The sequence below is a fragment of the Bos indicus genome, chromosome 25 (genome assembly GCF_029378745.1).
Source record: "Bos indicus isolate NIAB-ARS_2022 breed Sahiwal x Tharparkar chromosome 25, NIAB-ARS_B.indTharparkar_mat_pri_1.0, whole genome shotgun sequence".
In the NCBI taxonomy this organism is placed as follows: Eukaryota; Metazoa; Chordata; class Mammalia; order Artiodactyla; family Bovidae; genus Bos; species Bos indicus.
Genome location: NC_091784.1, coordinates 41,677,683 through 41,697,802, shown reverse-complemented (window position 1 = coordinate 41,697,802; position 20,120 = coordinate 41,677,683). Strand labels below are relative to the sequence as shown.

The 20,120-nt window shown below is 51.1% G+C and overlaps 1 protein-coding gene across 2 annotated transcripts in view; it reads right to left on the bottom strand.

Annotated features, from left to right (window-relative positions):
• Positions 1 to 20,120, bottom strand: part of GNA12 (G protein subunit alpha 12) — a 77,525-nt gene that overhangs the window by 20,193 nt on the left and 37,212 nt on the right. Inside the window, exon 2 of one of the 2 annotated variants that reach the window (XM_019987198.2) lies at positions 14,533 to 14,748. The exons of the other annotated variant lie outside the window; for it this stretch is intronic. Within the exon in view, the coding sequence (XP_019842757.2) occupies positions 14,533 to 14,748 (216 nt within the window). The remainder of the gene's footprint in view (positions 1 to 14,532; positions 14,749 to 20,120) is intronic. 2 annotated transcript variants of the gene reach the window in all.

Genomic DNA, 20,120 nt, shown 5'->3' with positions numbered 1-20,120 from the left:
AATACTGGAGTGGGTTGCCATTCCCTTCTTCAGGGGAATATTTCTGACCCAGGGATCAAATCCAGGTCTCCCACATTGCAGGTGGATTCTTTACCATCTTAGCCCCCAGGGAAGCCCCTTTTATTAGAAAAGGGGTTAACAGACTTTTTCTGTAAAGATCCAGGTGGTAAATGTTTTAGGTTATAGGGACTTCATGTAGTCATCTTTACTGCGTATTTTTTTTTTAATGCAAAAAAACCCCACAAACAAAATGTAAACTAGGGGTTCAAATAAAAATAAGACAAAAGAAAGTTAGCCTGCAGGCAGTAGCTTGCTGATCTCCATGAAGAACAAGTCCCTCCCATTTTACTCTTCTTCCAGAACTGTTTGACGTCATCCATCCTCAGGAGAATGCAAACCAAAACCACAGTCAGAAAAATGAAGCGAGGCTGGGGGACTCGTGCTTCCGGATTTCAAAACTCACTGCAAAGCTACAGCAATCAAAACAGTGTGTTCCTGGCCTAAGGACAGATACACAGGCCAATGGGACGGAATCGAGGAGCCAGAAATGAGCCCAGACACGCCCACCAACTGACGTTCGTCAAGGGTGCCAAGACCCCCAGTGGGGAAAGAGTAGACGTTCAGAACACGGTGCTGGAACAAGGAGTGTCCATGTGCAGGGGGAGGCTGGCCTCATGCCTCACTCCACGTGCAGACACTCGCCCGGAATGCACGGAGCCCGCAGCATGTCCAGCAACCTAAACACAGGAAGCAAACGCGGGTAAGCCCTCCAGATCTTGGATTTGGCAGTGAGTTCTTGGATTTGATGCCAAAAACATGACCAAAAACAGGAAAAACCAGACAAGTCAGTCTCCGTTCTTTCTTAGGTTTCCAACCCTCCATCTGGGATCCCTTTCCTCTTGCTTGTTCCGTTCAGTTCAGTCGCTCAGACGTGTCCGACTCTTTGCGACCCCATGGACTGCAGCACGCCAGGTTCCCTGTCCGTCACCAACTCCCGGAGCTTGCTCAAAGGCATGCCCATCGAGTTGGTGATGCCATCCAAGCATCTCATCCTCTGTCATCCCCTTCTCCTTCCGCCTTCAATCTTGCCCAGCATCAGGGTCTTTTCCAATGTGTCAGTTCTTCGCATCAGGTGGCCAAAGCATTGGAGTTTCAGTTTCAGCAGCAGTCCTTCCAGTGAATGCTTAGGACTGATTTCCTTTAGGGTGGACTGGTTTGATCTCTGTGCAGTCCAAGGGACTCTCAAGAGTCTTCTCCAACACCACAGTTCTTGCTTGTAGTCTTTACAATTCCTTTAGGGTGGATTTGCTGATGATAAACTTCATCTGAAAGTGTCCCTTTTCCGTCCTCAATTTTATAGAATTCTGGCTTAGGAGTTGTGTTTTCTCATAGGCACCACCTCAAAGCATCGTTTACTATTTCTGGCTTCTGCTGTAACTTTGAGGAAGAAAGCTGTCAAAATGTCACTCGTTGAAAGCTCATCTCTACCTTTTTCTGTAGTTACTTTTAAGATTTTTCTGCCTTTGGTTTTCTGCAGTTCTGATTTATCTCCTTATGGGCTTTACTATTAATCTTGCTTGGGATTCACTGGAATTCTTGACCTTTTGATCTGAGGCACTTTGTCAGCCGTTACCTGTTCTAATGCGGTCTCTGCCCCAGTCTTCTTTCTGTACATCCTGCTTCAATGGACACTGGACCTTCTCACTCCATCCTCCGTACCTCTCAACCTCTTTTGTATTTTCCCTGTTCTTGCCTCTCTCTTCTACATTCTCATCTGTTTCTGGGCCCAAGCAGCAAACGGAAATCTTCTCTGGAAAAGACCCTCTAACCCTAAGCCTTCTTCCACTATTTCTTCTACACTATTAATACTCTTTTATGGGGTACAAACTGCCAAGTTTTTATTTTTAGTTTTTGTATTTTTCAATTCTACAAGTTCCAATTTGCTCTTTTAAAATAGGTTATACCACTTTTTAGTAAGTTTCCAGTTTTTCCTGGAGATATTTTCTTTCTTTCTGCACACATAAAGTTACATGTGTAGAAAGAGTACTTGTTTATACACATACTTTACACAGACAACTTGACGGGGGTGTGAAGGACAGCTGCGTTACAATCTGTACGTGGCAAGCTTGAGGCCTGAAGCTGGAGGGTCTGCTTCTGCTGTCTGTCCTCTCTTCTGGTTCCAGGAATTGCAGGCTGTTGGCTGGCTCCGTGACGCCTGCTGTCCTTAAAAACGTCCTTTGTGGGGAATCTCCAAGGCTTAGGATTAGGCTGTCTTTCCCAGAGAGAGCTTCCACTTGCTCCTTGGGCACACGACCTGTCTGGAGGCCCTTTAACCTGAATTCAGAGCATTGGGGTTCTGGGTGAACGCGGGGGGTTGTTTCGCCTCTTTCCTGCTCTGGCTTGGCAGCCAAGCCCAGCTCTCTTCTCTCCCCCTCCTTTTCTGGGCTCACTCTGGCCTCACCCTCTGAGGTCCCAGCTTATGACAGAAGAGTCTCCTATAGATTCCTCAGCTTTGGCAATCTTAACGTTTCTCCCTCGTGGTGAGACCCTGAGAAGTCTGCAGAACGTCACAGCTTGGGCTCGCCGTTTAGATCACCAGCTCTCTCAGGGAGAAACTGCTGCTCGGGGCGGCTTATCGCTCAAGGTTCAACTGTCTTAGGGTTTGGCCTGGTCATTCTTTACGGTCTTGTCAGCGCTTATATGCTTTCATAAAGTTATTTTTAACATTTTATCTAGGATTTTAAGTTATTTTCGGCAGGATTCTCTAGATAACTAGTCCACTGTAATTAGAAGCCGGAAATCTTGCAATTACTGCTTTAGGATGAGTTCCTCGGGAGCTGAACTACCACCAGAGGATTCAGCACTTCACGTTTCAACTTAGAAGCTGAATCACTTTATGCTCCTGTCCCCTGTGTGAGTGAGTGACGGACCTATTTCCTGAGACACCAATCAACCCAGGACAGTATCAATCACCTCCGATCTGACAAAAGTTGCCTCGGCACTGCTTCTATTTGCATCTCCGTGGTTAGGAGCAAGGCTGGTAATGCTGTCTTCCTTCGCTCGGTCTTCTGTTGACATACAAGAGCTTGCTCACACAGGCTGAAGCTGTTTGATGCACTGACATATAAAAAACACCTTTGTTTTATGTTTAGGATTGTGTTTCTTGTAGTTTGTTATTTGCCTTTTGCCTTACTTTATGCTGACTTTTCCCATACGAAAGTTAAAAATGTTTACTTAGTCAAAACCATTATTCTTTTCCTTCGGGGTTTCTGGCCTTGTTATCATGCAACATCTTGCATTTTAAAATCTACCGTGGATCGCATTTCCATCCTGGGCCAGTCACTGGCTTACAATGCGCCAGAAATAAGGCTTGCAGCAACATTTTTCACAAAGACCTATATTAAAATAGGTTTTCTGAGGTCTGTAAGTATATAATACTCATTGTGATGAATGAGACGAGGGGAAAGGCCAGCATCATAAGCAGGAGCACGAAGTTTCTCACCAGCATGGGATCCAAGAATAGCAAATGCCCCGCTTCCCGCCTCTGCGCCCTCAGGCCTGAGCCACCCCAGAGGGAAAATAGGAGCGCCACCCTCTGTGGGGCGGGGCTGAGCACACCGAGACGCGTCCTGACCTCAGCTGGGCCGTTCGGCAGCTTCAGGCAAATCTCTTCAACCCCCAGGCCTCGAATTGTTGCAATATCAAACAGGATTTGGTGAGAGGATTTCTCAAGTCCCTCTGACTCTAATAGTAAGTTTTAGGAAGGCTGAGATTCCCCATATAGATCGTACTGGCAAAGGTAATTTAGTTTGAAAGGTGGAAAAACTCACACACATGTGAAAGTGAAAGCTGCTCAGTCGTGTCCGACTCTGCGACCGCACGGACCACACAGTCATGGGATTCTCCAGCCGGATACTGAAGTGGGTAGCCTACTCCTTCCCCAGTGGATCTTTGCGACCCAGGAATTGAACCAGGGTCTCCTGCATGGCAGGCGGATTCTTTAACAACTGAGCTATCAGGGAAGCCCTCCCCACACACATGCACAGTATCAAACCAAAACTAAGTAATCTCCGATAATTCCACTTTCTCGAGAAATGAGTCACTAACTTCTGACATTTCTGACAGTGTAAGGTTAAAAAATGATGCATCGATGCATTTCTTCATGTCTATGCGTATATGCGTGTGCTAAGTCACTTCAGTTGTGTCCAACTCTGTGCGACCACGCGGACTGCAGCCCACCAGCCTCCTCTGTCCATGGGATTCTCCAGGCAGGGACACTGGAGTGGGCTACCATGCTGTCCCCCAGGGGAGCTTCCCGACCCAGGGGTCGCACCCGGGTCTCTTATGTCTGCTGTGTTGGCAGGCAGGTTCTGCTGCTAGTGCTGCCCGGGAAGCCCGCCTATCTGTATATCTGAGTATAGATTAAGAAGCTGTGGCACCTCCGCACCATGGAATGTGACTCAGAAATGAAAAGATGTCTACTGATCCAGGAGCAACCTGGGTGTGTCTCAGCTGCATTAGGATGAGTGAGAAGCGTCAGCCTCGAAAGGCCGCATTCTGCACCATTCCATCTGTACGATACTCCCCAGATAATAACTGTTTAGAGACAGAGAGCAAACAGCTGGCTGCCAGGGGTGAGGGGCGGTGGGGAAGGAAGGTGACTCTGGGGCAGAAGGAAGCCCTTCTCCGTGGAGACGCATCTTGACCACGGTGGTGGTTACGCAGCCCTTTGTGTGACACGTGGCGTGACAGAGCTATGCACACTCACTGTTCAGATATCAGACTAGTCACGTGACAGGCAACCGGACCGTTAGGGAAAACCGGGTCAAGGATGGGGCACCTGTGTACTGGCCTTGTCATGTCCTGTGGATCTGTAACTACTTCCAAAAAAAAAACTGTTAGAAAAAATGAGCATCTAGCGGGAGACTGGTACAAAGCAAGAGAAACCTGCGTCCGACGGGGAAAAAGCAGCAAGGGATGGGCAGCAACTCACCAGCGGACAGACACACACGGCTAACGAACACCTGGCTTCCCTGGGGCTCAGACGGCAAAGAACCCGCCTGCAGCGCAGGAGACCTGGGTTTGATCCCTGGGTGGGGAAGGTCCCCTGGAGAAGGGAATGGCAGCCCACTCCAGCATGCTTGCCTGGGAAATCCCAGGGATGGAGAAGCCTGGCAGGCTACAGTCCATGCGGTCGCGACCAAGTTGGACACGACTGAGTGACTAAGCACATGAAAAGAACTACTGATCTTGGGAATTCTCGCTTATCAGGTTGGTCAAAATTGAAGAATAAAACATACGCATGCGGGCGCGGAAGGACATCCTCTCACGGCACGCAGAAGGCGCGGCTGGCCGGACAGGAAGCCACCAGTGAGACCCCAACCAACCAGAAGCCGGAGCCTGAGAACTCAGCCTGTCCTCCGTCCGCCCCCCGCCGCCTGGCACAGGACAGGGCGGACCCACCCGGGGAGGGCGCGGGGCCCCCGAGCTGCTGTAACTCTGCCCTGCTCATCTCCATCAGGCCTGGCATTCCTCAAGGCAAGGCCTGAGGAGGTGAAGGGGAACTGGTCTTTGCAGAAAGACCAGGGTCACTTGGTCCGACACCCGTGTCCTGGCAGAGGCCTTGGACCTCGAGAAGGCACCTGACGTGTCCTGACGAGTGGGGCGGCACGTGCTCTGTGCTTGGAGGGCTGGTCCAGACCCGCGGAGCAGCCTGGGAGCCGCCTACAGCGAGAGGCGCGCTCTCCACCCGAGTCCTGAACACGAAAGACAGCACACAGCGCCAGGCCCGTGAGCCTCACCGTCGACCGTCAGGCTGAGGTGCAGGGGGCCCTGGTCAGCCGGGTGGACAGTGAGACTAGGCGACCTGCACATTCCTCTCCAGGCCTGAGGTCCACAGACCCGACACCACTCGTCACCCGCCACGCCCGTCACCGGGATTACCGCAAAAGCCTCTGTCGGGCCTCCCTGTCTATCATCCACACAGCTGCCACAGGGACCCGGCTAAGATGGAATCAAGCCGCCCCACTCCTCTGCCCCAAGTCCTTCCAGCGGCCCCTGCAAGGCCTCCATAAGCCTCTCTGCTCTGCAGACTGGGACACATGTCAGTTCCCACCCCAGGGCCTTTGCACTTGCTCCTCTTCTGGCTAGAACACTCCCCTCACCCCAGGGCGTGCTTTCCCGTCTTCTTCAGAGGGTGCTCACATGCCCCTTGGGGCGCTCCGTCAGCTCGGACCATGAGCCGAAGCACAGAGGCTTAAACAACACGGCTGTGGGCCCCTGGCCACGCAGGGTATGCCGCGTCCTCACAGTGTATACTGTGGTTCATGCTGACCGCCCAGCTCAACGCTGACGGCTTGTGGGAAGGAGAGAGGCCAGGGCGGACTGCCCGGTCATTCAGAGGGCCAGTCTCAGACCTTGTTCCCATGGCGACATCCAACCAGGATGAGCAGGACTTGCAGCCTGGCCATGGCCACACACTCAGCTCAGCCAGCACGACGGACGGGAAAACGAAAGGTGGGGAGGACGGCGAGCCCTGATGGCAGCGCCCCGTGACCCCTGCTTCTCCCTTGAGGCCCCCCCCACATTCTCCACCCAGTTCCCTGCTTTATGTTTCCCGAATACACGCAACACGTAAGCTCGTGCGTGCGTGCACACACTAACACACGTGGTGGTGCACACACACGCACACTCGCCTGTTACTGACGTATTTACTGTCTGTCTCCCTTGTCAGAGTGTCAGCTCCACATGGTCTGGGATCTTCCTGTTTGTTCACTGTGCTTTCCCAGGATTTGTAAGTGCCTGACACGTGGTGCTGCTCCACAAAACTGTGCTGAATGAATGAATTCCACGAAACTAAAATAGACGCGCAAGACTGGAGGCACAGCTGCGAGGCACGGCCCACGTGTAGCACGTGAGAACAGCACCCCGACTCGGCCTTCCCTGGGGTCCACACTACACACCAGAACCCCACCGCCAGCATCCCAGAGGGAGAAGGTCCCCAAGGGGCTCCGCCAGCCGAAAACCATGCTCGGCCGCCTCCCCAAGTGGTGGCCTCTGAGAGGAGGGGGACGGGCCGGACGGTGCCTGCGTCAAGTTTCCCGAAGGAGAGGGTGGGCTTCCCTTCCGCCCCCTCCTCCCGCTCCTGCCTGGCGGCCACGTCTGAAAACAGGAGCCACGCAGCAGGACAGGGCAAGGGTCTGGACAGACACCCGCCCTGCCAGCCCTTCCTTCAGGTGACAGACAAAGGGAGTGTCCCTGCTGTTCCAGCTTCCGGGGAATAGTACAGACACCCAGGAGTCTTGCGCCTGCCACGAACAGCAGGGGCCACTGAACAGCAGGGGCTACCACCGTTCGAAAGTGGGAAAGATTCTTTGAGACATTCCGGAAGGTACCACGGGTAACTCCAGGGAAAAGGCACGCCCCACCCCCCCACGGCACTTTCTGGGGGTTCTTCTGTCTTCCTTTGATATAAACTTTAGACTACAGCATTAAAATAAACATCAAGTGGGTAGGTATCTTGACAGCAGAGAAAAGAGGAGGAGGCAAAGGTGGGCCCGGGGGACGGTTGAGTCTGGCAGAGAGACCCCTGGACTCCACCCCTTCAGAGGAGCCAAGAAACAGCCCTGAATGGCCTGCGGGCATCGCTTGTCATTCAAACAAGCGGTGACTTCAGGAGTTCTTTCTTTTTTGTCTTTATTGAATTGATTACAACATTGCTTCAGTTTTCCGTTTTCTTGGCCTGGGGCGTGTGGGAATCTCAGCTCCCAGACCAGGATTAAACCCGTACCACCCCGCCCCCCATTGGAAGGCTAAGTCTTAACCACTGGACCTCCGGTTCCCAGGACTCATTCCCAATCAACCAGCGACCATGACACTGTTCCTCCAGCGGTTGAAAGTAACCGCCGAACCCTGAGAGTGGACTTCTCTCCTAGAAGGACAAGGAGCTGGGGCAGAAAACGCCCCAAACCACCCGTGCACTATATGTCACTTTGTTTCATGTGGCCTCAAAGTCACAGAAGTTATCGGGGCTACAAATCAAACCACCTCATCTTCCATTTACTCTCACCCTCAAGTGCCTCACAGCCTGCTTCCTAAGAAAGCTCAGGCAAAGAATTCTGAAACCCAATTAAAATCACACCAGCAAAAGCATGTTGAGTGCAGCACTTTAACAGCATCATCTTTTAGGATTTCAAATAGCTCACTGGAATTCCATCACCTCCACTAGCTTTGTTCATAGTGATGCTTCCTAAGGCCCACTTGACTTCGGACTCCAGGATGTCTGGCTCTAGGTGAGTGATCACACCATCATGGGTATCTGGGTCACTGAGATCTTTTTTGTATAGTTCTTCCGTGTAGTCTTGCCACCTCTTCTTAATATCTTCTGCTTCTGTAAGGTCTATACCATTTCTGTCCTTTATTGTGCCCATCTTTGCATGAAATGTTCCCTTGATCTCTCTAATTTTCTTGAAGAGATCTCTAGTCTTTCCCATTCTAGTGTTTTCCTCTATTTCTTTGCACTGATCACTGAGGAAGGCTTTCTTATCTCCTCTTGTTATTGTTCGGAAATCTCCATTCAGATGGGTATATCTTTCCCTTTCTCCTCTGTCTTTTAGAGTCTCTTCTTTTCTCAGCTATTTGTAAGGCCTCCTCACAAAGACAACCATTCACCTTTCTGTACTTCTTTTTCTTGAGGATGGTCTTGATCCCTGCCTCCTGTACAACGTCACGAACCTCTGTCCATAGTTCTTCAGGCACTCTATCAGATTTAATCCTTTGAATCTATTTGCCACTTTTACCGTATAATTGTAAGGGATTTGATTTAGGTCATACTTGAATGGTCTAGTGGTTTTCCCTACTTTCTTCAGTTTAAGTCTGAAGTTGGCAATAAGGAGTTCATGATCTGAGCCACAGTCAGCTCCCAGTCTTATTTTTGCTGACTGTATACAGCTTCTCCATCTTTGACTGCAAAGAGTATAATCAATCTGATTTCGGTACTGACCATCTGGTGATGTCCACGTGTAGAGTAGTGATCCACTGGATCAAAGAAAAAGCAAGAGAGTTTCAGAAAAACATCTGCTTCATTGACTACACCAAAGCCTTTGACTGTGTGGATCACAACAAACTGTGGAAAATTCTTAAAGAGACGGGAATACCAGACCACCTTTCCTGCCTCCTGAGAATCTGTGCAGGTCAAGAAGCAACAGTTAGAGCTGGACATGGAACAACAGACTGATTCCAAATTGGGAAAGGAGTCCATCAAGGCTGTATATTGTTACCCTGCTTATTTAGCTTATATGCAGAATACATCACGCAAAATGCTAGGCTGGATGAAACACAAGCTAGAATCAAGATTGCTGGGAAAAATATCAATAACTTTAGATATGCAAATGACACCACTCTTATGGCCGAAAACAAAGAGGAACTGAGGAACCTCTTGATCAAAGTGAAAGAAGAGAGTGAAAAAGCTGGCTTAAAACTCAACATTCAGAAAACTAAGATTATGGCATCCGGTCCCATCACCCCATAGGAAATAGATGGGGAAACAATGGAAACAGTGAGACTTTATTTTCTTGGGCTCCAAAATCACTACAGATGGTAACTGCAGCCATGAAATTAAAAGATGCTTGGATCCTTGGAAGAAAAGCTATGACCAACCTAGACAGCATATTAAAAAGCAGAGACGTTACTTCGCCAAAAAAGTTCCATCTAGTTAAAGCTATGGTTTTTCCAGTAGTCATGTATGGATATGAGAGTTGGAGCATAAAGAAAGCTGAATGCCAAAGAATTGATGCTTTTGAACTGTGGTGTTGGAGAAGACTCTTGAGTCCCTTGAACTGCAAGGAGATCCAACCAGTCAATCCTAAAGGAAATCAGTCCTGAATATTCATTGGAAGGACTGATGCTGAGGCTGAAACTCCAATACTTGGGTCACCTGATGCGAAGAACCAACTCATTTGAAAAGATCCTGATGCTGGGAAAGACTGAAGGTGGGAGGAGAAGGTGACGACAGGATGAGGTGGCTGGATGGCATCACCGCCTCAGTGCACATGAGTTTGAGCATGCTCCAGGAGTTGGTGATGGACAGGGAAGTCTGGTGTGCAGCAGTCCATGGGGTCACAAAGAGTCGGACACGACTGAGCGACTGACCTGAGCAAAAGCACAGGCAGCTTTCCAAGGTAGCAGTAACCTGTGGGGTCAAGCCCTTCTGCAAAGTGGCTGGTTTGTTCTTTTTTTTTCCTAAAAAGATGTAACCACCACAGAACACAAGCTGACGTCTGTTTCAGGAACGCAAAGGAGAATTTGGGGACTACTCTATCCCAGAGCCTCACTGAAGAAGCATTCCAAGCCTGAGAACTTCAAATCGTGTTTCTCTGGCCCTTACAGAGTATATCCATCAGGTGAGGGGTGGGTGAGGACCATGGGGACCCTGTGAGCTGATGCGGTGACCCCGGGGTAATGGAAGCCCCAGATGTCACAAAGCCTGAGCACAACACGTGTGGAGTTTATGCCAGGCGTGAGACGGGTGATTCGATTCTTCTTATACTCAGCATGCTCCTCACTCAGCCACAGAGTGACTTTCCTCTTAGAACCTCACACCGTCCACTTCTAAGGCAGCAGCAGCATCCACACACACCACGGAGGTGCACGGCTCTGCTCTGCTGTCGTTCTACAACTCAGCACCACAGCGAGCCTCGTCTAGCGATCCAGCGCTCTCTGATAAGGTTACACAGACTCAATTCTTCTAAGCATGGCAGAAAAGAAAAAAAAAAAGTCTCTGTAATTAGAGAATCGCTTGACTTTCAGAAATCAAGAAACAGACTTCCCTCCTCTGAACTGAATCTCCAATTCCATCTTCCAAAGCTGAAGAGATGAAGACATTTTCAAGGAAGCACCGTGCCCTGCCACTGGGAAACAGGAACTGGAGGAAGGAAAAAGATGATTCATAATACAGTGAACTTTGATTTTTGCTTTTTTTAAACATTCAAGAGTGTGAAGCAAAAAGCATCAGAGAGAAGGGCCCATGGTCTCCGTGTGCGCTGGACCCCAAACATCGGAACGAGTAAGTGTCGGGGTCAGAGTCGGTCAAGAGGATTTCGGTGAGGACTCCGGCAGAGGCACCAAAGTGCCCCACAGCCGCCCAGTCCTCTAAGAACAGGTACACCGAACTCATCGGAACAGGAAGTCGCCAAACGCAGCTCAAGGTCTGCGGTCTTGGGAGTCGCGCTCACTGCCCCCGGTCCCACAGCAGAGCGTGAGGGCTGGACGCGCACCCAGGCCTCGGGCGCCCCACGGGGTATCTCCCTTCACGGCGTCCCTGGCTCCGGGAGGTGGTGGTGCGGCCTTGTGCCCGGGAAGCCAGGCCAGAACTGACCCAGCACCAGGGAGGGGCAGACGCGAGAAGCAGTGCCAGCCACACACAGAGCTCCCACCCATCCTCCACCCCCCGAACTTCGTTCTGAGCCAACCAAGTTCCTTTACCAGGTACGGCAGCTGGAGGCGGGACCTGCACACAGCCTGCCGAGCCGGGCGGCGCCTCTCTGGCCCCCTCCGCCCACCCGCGCAGGCCCACACTCTTGCAGAGACCACCCCCCCACACCTAACAGGGCCCAGTTCATCCCCACCTCATCCTGAGACAGTTGGCCCCCAAACATCTCCCCGCCCCTCCTGTCAGGCGGAATTGCTTGCCTTCTCCCTGTATGCACGGCGTAGCTGGATACTCCTCAATCACACTTCTCAGCACGTTTTATGGCAGTTATGTGCTTGCGTATCTGTCTTACCAGCTTTTTGAGGAAAGCCGAACTTGACCTCAGCAGAGTGCCTGGCTCACAGGTGAGGCTGAGTGAAAGAGCACCCACCAGTGTGCCCAGCGAGGAGCATGGACAAGGGCCTGACAGGCCGCCCAGCACACTCACACCCTAGATGCAGCACTCGTTAAACGCGGCTTGTAACACTCAGCTCTGCAGCGTACGTTTCCTTCCGGGGTACACTCTCAACTCATAACGGCAATTTCCACCCACGCTCTGAAGAGACTATTCTTTCCCAGACCATTTCAGTTTGTGGGTTTATGTGGGGGGGGCGGAGCCTCAGGGCTTGCCAGGGGGCACAGTGGTCAAGAACCCACTTGCCAATGCAGGAGATACAAGAGACGCAGGTTTGACCTCTGGGTCGGGAAGATACCCTGGAGAAGGAAGTGGCAACTCACTCCAGTACTCTTGCCTGGAGAATTCCATGGACAGAGGAGCCTGGCGGGCTGTAGTCCACGGGGCTGCAGAGAGTTGGACATGACTCAGCACACACGCATGGTAGGGGGATCTAAACCCCAATTTCACACATAAGGGTCTGTGTATTCTCCAGCTGTGTCTGATAGTCATGCCCTTTAGAATATTAACAATTCTTTTCTGTGGTAACTATATCTCCTAGTTCATTTGACTGTTTCACTTTAAAGTTGAGAATGAATGTGAAAATGAAAGTTCTAAAAATGTCATCCCTCAGATCCACCGATGGATTTTAAAATCCGTGGGTGAAAGCTTGAAGGGAAACAGGATATCTGCAGAGTCGCAAAGCACCTCCCCCCAATATTTTTTAATAACAGAGGACAGTAGTGACCTCACAGTGGAGACACGTGGCACACAGCACGTTAACCGAGTAATCAAGGCCCCCACCACCAGGAACCAGACACATCAGGAGCTCACACCTCCGATGGGATGCTCAGAGGACACAGTGTCACTTCAGTGGTTTTCTTGCCAAAAAAGAAGAGGTTTTCTTGCTCATCCTAATGGTGAGAAAACACCCAGACAGACCCAAAGGCGGACGTTCTACAAAGTGACTAACTAGTGCTCTTTCAAAGCGTCAAGGTCACGAAGACCCAGGAGAGACCAAGGGGCTGTCCCTGATGGAGACGCAGGAGACGCGAGGGCCACGTGCAGGGTAGGCTCCTGAGTCTGATCCTGGCTCGTGAGGAGGACATTCGAGGAAAAGCAGTTGAATCTGAATGAGGTCCCCAGTTTAATTCAGAGCAGTGTGGCCCTATCAATTTTCTGGCTGTGCCGAGACGACTGTGTAAGATGAGAGGGTGGGGGATCAGATGAAAAGTACACGGAAGCTGAACTGAAAGGATTATCCGGCAGACTGTGCAGAACACCTCAAATACAGGAGGAAAATGCACAGAACTCACTAGTAAAAAATTAGCAAGAGACATAAATGGGCATTTCCCAGAAGAGGAAACATACAGCCAATAATTCAGGGAGATTTCAATTAAGCCCTAAGGAGACACTAGGGGGGAACACAGTGTACCCCAGCTCCCTCGGCTAAGAGGGGGTTCTTACGCACCTCTGAAGTCGGACAGCACCTAGGGGAGAGCTACGGGGGCTTCTGCTGCTGACACAGGCAGGTGCAGCTGCTCTGGAAGACGACTGGACACATTCTGTCTGTCTGCAGGCGCAGACGCCCTACAACTGGCCAGTTCCCCTCCTCGGTGTATGTCCCAGAGACCCCCGGACACGGGCACCTGGGGACTCACGGGAGAGGTCAAGGAGCATTCGTTTCTAACAGCAAAACACGGAAAACGACCCCAAGGTACACCCACGAGGGAACAGGTGCATCCGGTACACCCACACGGCAGAAGGGCAGACGGCCGTGAACGAGCAAGAACCACAGCCACGCACGCTGCCTGAATATACGTCACAGCACTGCAGGAGTCAGAAAAATACATACAGCGAGAAACCGCTTATGTGAAGTGTAGAAACAGGGAAAACTCAAGACTCTGTTTTTAAAAGATAAATACCTATTACGGCAACACCATAGAGACAGGCAAAGGACCGGTGATGTGAAACTCGGGATCCCGGTTCTCAGCGGGCAGAGGGGTGTGGTGGGCAGTGAGCCTTCTGCACATCCCAGGGAGAGGGCATTCACAGCAGCCGGGCGCGTGCATTCCAGTTACAGGAGAAACCCCAGACCCATCTCTGCAGACAGTTAATGTTGAAGGATACTTAGGAAAAAAACGGGAATGCAGACAGGCTAAACGCCCCAAACTTTCTGTTTACAGACTCATATCCTAGATGAAGCTAAGTGACGAAGATGACTAGGCCTTCTGAAACTTTTAGGCTTTAAAATGAAAGGGAAGAACCTAGGCGAACAGCTTGGAAGAGCTCCTGTGTGCTTCCCAGGCACAGATCTGAGGCCACTCATGGTCTGCTGGGCAGGACCCATACGTCACAGCTGGGACGTTCTCTTAAGGATTCGTCGATTTCCTACGAAGAACGATACTTAGAAAGTTCGAGCTCCTTGAGTTACGCCAACACTTAGTATTTTAAGAATCCTTCATTTTCCTTGAATGGAAACATTTATCTAGCCTGAATGAATTAATATCGTTCCTTCTCGAACCATTTACATGGCTTAATTAGCATTGGGTATTTCTGATCTTCAGTATCAGCATTTAGAGCAATTTACGGTTCGCCTGTGCTTTCAGAGTTTGTAAAGGGGAACCCCACGAGGCCTACGGCCGTGGTGCCGAGACGTGGGCTCACTCACCAGCTGGAACTCGCTCCTGCGGCTGAACGCCTCCCTGATGCCCGAGTCCCCCCAGAGCGCGCTCAGGGCGGGCACGTACAGCTGGAAGGTGGCGGGGTCCACGGGCAGCCCTGCCTTGTTCTCGAAAGCCATGAGGAACATCCCGTGCTTCTCATTTTCAGAGTACTGCCAGGGGATACCGAGCTTGTCTCGTGCATCGACCAGAACCCTCGAGCCCTGGGAAAGAAAAGAAAGAAGACATTCAGAGTACTGCCATGGGATACCGAGCTTGTCTCGTGCATCAACCAGAACCCTCGAGCCCTGGGAAAGGAAAGAAAGAAGACAGAGGGTTTCATGGCACTGCAAAGGCTGAGTCGCAGTGGAGAACGTGGCGTGGGCACGGACAGTCGTAGAAGCAGGAGGCTCAGGAGCTGCCAAGCCTGCAGCCAGCGTCTGTCTCTGGGTTTGCTCTGTCCCGGCACGAGCGCTGCGCTCCCGGGGACATGGCTATCAAGGTGGAGGCTCACACAGACCACATGGCAGGTCTGCCCTGTGCCATCACTCATTTGAAAAGGTCCCGAGAGGGAGACGCCAGGTCGGGGAAGAAGTGGCCACAAACGTGCCAAGTGACGTGTGAAAAAGAGCGCGAACCACGGCGCTGGGAGAGCCCGTGTTTGAGGACAACTGCAGCTGCAGCCCCGCTGCCCTGTCACCGCCGAGCCCAGGCAGCTCCGGCACCGCCGAGGACACCCCGCCTGGAGGAGTAAACACACAGGCGGTCAGAGCCGGGAGACTGAATGGGGAGCAGCGGAGCAGGCACGTTTCAGACGTGCCTGGGAGGATGGGGAACCAGTCTCATTGTTGTGCTGATTTCCTCCCAGTTAAAAATAAAGTCGGGATTTCCCGCCTTTTCCTCACCTCACTGACAGAGTCAGAGGTGCAGAAGCGGCCTCAACTAAAACAGGATGCGGGCAGGCGGCCAAACTGCGGACATGCTGCTGCGGGGACAACGCCTCCCTGGGCAGGCAGCAGGCCCGGTCCATCACCCTTGGCTCCGTGCTTGAGCGTGATCAGTGCGCTGTCTACAGAAGCTTCTGGGCTCTGCTGGGGACCCGCTGAATGCTCCCTGCACACCAGCACCGGGTGAGCCCCGGGCTGCAGCACAGCCACCCCCACCCCGCCATCTGGAAAGGCCTTGGCTGGCTCAGAGCGGTCTGGGGGACCCAGGACATGGAGAGCAGTCCCCTGTCCCCCAGCACAGAGGACATCAGGACACCACTGCTCAGCTGGCACTTACTTTTCTGAGAAAAAGAACAGCTCTATTGGAGCACCGGTCACAGAACATACAATCCCCCCATCGACTGTGTAGAGCTCAGTGGCTTTCAGTTGGCAGTTATTCTAAAAACCTGGGGCAAAGGAAACAACCAGTTCTGCCCCCTGCAGATCTCTGCTGGAGCATCTGCCGAAAGGCAACCAAAGGTGAGGTGAAAGGCGAAGGGGAACGGTGACCCAGAGTGCAGCTGCGGCCTCCCCTCCAGACCTGGTGCCCAGCACTGCCAGGTTAGAAGTGCCCCTGTGAGCTCCTGCCTCGGGGTCCATGCCCAGTCCCTCTGATCCACAAACGCGTTTAATGCTTCCTGGGGGCAGAGCACTGAGATACACACTGCAGGAAAACAAAGGGCTGACGAAGCAGTGACCGAGCCCCTGAAACTCAGAGCCTGGCCCGGGAGACACAGACGTGGATGTAGATGATTAACGCCCGTTAATAAGAAAAAGAGGGCTGCTCTGGTGGTTCAGATGCTAGAGAATCTGTCTGCAATGCAGGAGACCTGGGTTTGATCCCTGGGTCAGGGGGAGATCCCTGGAAGAAGGGAATGGCAATCCACTCCCGTATTATTTCCTGGAGAATGCCATGGACAGAGGGACCTGGTGGGCTACAGTCCATGGGGCTGCAAAGAGTTGGACATGACTGAGCAATTACCAATAATAAAAACTGTCAGAAAACTATGAAGAGAGAATTCTTTAACTTGCTAAGGAACACCGACAAAACTCTCTGCAGCAAACATCAAAAATCCATGGTAGGAGACTGAGCGCTTCAGGCAAGAACGGGAACGAGACCAGAACACCCCCTCTCACCACTGCTATTCAACACGGCTCCACGGCAAGGCGGGGGCAAGAAATGTAAGGTGCATGGATTAGAGAGAAGAAAATAAAACTAAGCCTGTTTGCAGGTGAAACAAGGGTCTATGTACAAAATCCCAAGGAATCAATCATAGAAAACCTCCTAGAATCCAAGCGAATTCAGCAAGGCTGCTGGGTGTGAAAACTGACACAAGGAAGATGTCTTTCTATGTACTAGAAATTTACACATGGCAACTGAAATGTAAAGTCGTGAAATCTTTAGCTGTGCCACGCGGTGTGCGGGGCCTCAGTTCTGTGACCGGGGTCAAACCTGCTCCCCCTGCAGTGGACTGTCAGGGAAGTCCCAGAAGCTGAAATCTAAAATGCAGTGCTATTAACAATCACAAGCACAAAGACGAAACACTTAGGTATAAATCTAACAAAACACACACAGGACTTGTATGCTGCAAACTATAAAATGCTGGTGAAAGAAATCAAAGATGTAATAAACGGCGGGGCATACCATGTTCATGGATTGGAAGCATCAACATAATGATGACACGCTCTCTAAACTGATACACAGGTTGAATAATCTCTATCAAGTCCCAGCAAGATCTTTTATGGATATAGAGAGAACTATTATAAAATTTATATGGAAAGGCACTATATTAAAACAATTTTGAAACAGAAAAATTAAGCGGGAGGAATCTAATTTCCAGACGTATTATTACATTGCGACCGTAAGCAAGACTCTGTGGTACCGTGATGGACTAGGCACACAGATCAATGGGGCATAACAAAACCCAGACACAAGCACTATGGTCAACTGCTATTTTTTTTTGAAGATCCAAAAGCAATTAAGTAGAGGAAGAATAGCCTTTTTAATAAATGATATTGAAGCAACTGGACATCCATAGGCAAAGGAAAAACAAAATCAAAACAAAACCTTGATCTAAACCTCACGCCTCATACAGAACTGACTCAAAGCATAAAACTACAGCAGAGTAGAAAATCTTCAAAGTCTAAGGCGAACAGGCCTTAGACAGGACACAATGCATAGTTCAAAGAAGAAAAATGGCTTCCCTGGTGGCTCAGATGGTGAAGAAGCTGCCTGCGGTGCAGGAGACCTTGGTGTGCACCCTGGGTTGGGAAGATCCCCTGGAGGGGGGCATGTCAGCCTGCTCCAGTATTCTTGCCTGGAGAATCCCCGTGGACAGAGCCTGGTGGGCTGCGGTCTGTGGGGACGCAGAGTCGGACATGGCTGAGCAACTCACACACACAGCATACACTGATAAACTGGATTTCACGGAAATTAAAGCTTTTGCTCTCCAAAACACTTTAAGAGAATAAAAAGACAAGCTTGGGACTGGTAGAAAATATTTGCCAACCACATATCTGACAAATGACTCGTATTTAGAATATACAAAAAAATGCTCAAAACTCAACAATTTAAAGAAACAAAACAATCCAGTTGGGAAGTGGGCAGAGACACGGAGAGCCGTTTCACCAGCAAGCACGCAGACAGCAAATAAGCAGAAGACAAGACGTCCAAGTTCACTGGCCACCAGGGAGAAGCAGACCAAGGCTCTGATGAGAAGACGTCACGACACATCTATGAAACAGCCCAAACCAAAAAGTGAGCGACAACGTAGAACGGCAGCGAGGAGGCCGAGACGTGCGAGCTCTGACACACCGCTGGTGCGGATGTGAAACGCGGCAGCCGCTCTAGAACACAGGTTTTCAGTTTCTTTAAAAAAAAAAAAAGAAAAATTAAGCCCATGCTTTATATACAATGCAGCATACCATACAATCTCACATTTATGCCAGAGAAACGAAAATGTACGTCCTCACAAAACCCCGTGCAGCGATGTTCACAGCAGCCACAAACCACAACAACCTAGGCGCGGTGATGCTTTAATAAACCAAGCGTCCGGCTGCGGCACCTCGTACCACGGAGCACGATTTCAGGATGAGAACGGGCACTGATGTGTGCAACCTAGACGGATCTCAGAGAAGCATACCGTGTGCTTCCGCTCATATAATGCTCTCGCCATGATAAAATCACAGGGTGGAAAGCACCCTAGTGGCTCCTGGCGGGGGACTGGCAGGAGGGGGCGGCTGTGGCCGTGCAGCTGGAGGAGCTCCCTGGGGTTTGGGGCAGGTCTGTGTCCTGAGGACACCGGTGATGCTACGCGTCAGCGTCTCACACACACTGGACCGACCTCGGTCTCCTGGGCTTGATGCTGCACTACAGTTAAACAAAACGTAACCACTGCGGGAAACTCGGAGATACCACTCTGTGTGGTCGCAACTTCCTGAGAATCTGTATTTCAAGTAAAAAGAAAAAACAGTTAACCAGCAATTAGAGATACATGTTCCAATCACACGCTGTAGGAAGGGAAGGTTACTAGAGGCCATAGGAAGAGAGACTGGTCGGAAGAGCTGAGGCTGGAAAGCACTACCCTGAGAGGAGTTTTTGAAGCCCCGGTTCATTTCAACAAGTGCCCACAGCTCATCAGAGCCCACTCACCCGGAGGGCGGGGAACAGGACGCACACCAGGCCCCCGGGGGCCTTCCTCCCTGCCTCCCCGTCCCTGCACTCTCTGAGACATCACCCCAAACTCCCCACCGCCTGCAGAGACACAGACGCTTCAGCAAGCGCCTGGGTCGTGCTGGGAGCAGGGATTTCACCGGTGAGATTCCAGGCAGAGGGTCAGGCTCCTTGGGGCGATTCAGAGAAAGCCTCCCCCAGGCCGGAAAGGGGCTGGATCAGGACCCCAGCCCCCACATGCCCCAAGCCAGGCGGCCACACCACCCACCACCCTTGACGGCCCTGCCCACAGGACTCCCATGCGGCACATGCGCTCTGACCACGAGGTGTCTGCTCGGGGCTCCGACTCCCCGAGGAGCACGGCCCCACTTGCGGGTTCAACTGAGCTCCCTCGGGAGCTGATGTCGGAGGCGAAGGCAGGGAACCAGACAGGCCTCAGAGGCCTGAGTGCTCGTTTACCAAGACTGCTTTCAACGCTGCACAGACCAGGCCTGCCCTAATTATTGGGGTGAGCATAGGTTTGGCTGTAAAAAAAACCCGGTGTATCCAAAAGCAGCCTGTGTTCCCACTGCGTGCTGCCACCCAGGCAAGCTGGAACCGGTCCAGATTAACTTCACCCAAACTCGAAGAAAGGCCCCTTATTTCTCTTTTAGAAATCCAGGGAAACTGGCAAAACTGCCGACAGACTTAGGACGCTACCAGCGGCTGTAGCCACCTTCTGTGTCTTAGTCACTTCGTTTGGAGGGAAAGACAGCAAGCGGAGAGACAAAAAGGACAGCTTTCTTTTGCCCTTACTGTGAATTATTCCAGTCAAAAACCACTGTCTACTAACTTTGTTCTAAATCTGCAAAACCAAGCTCCAGGGAAGTTTTCTACTGTGGGACATCTGCTTAAAATCTGAGTCCAGTTTTCCTTCCTTTTTATTTATTTATTTATT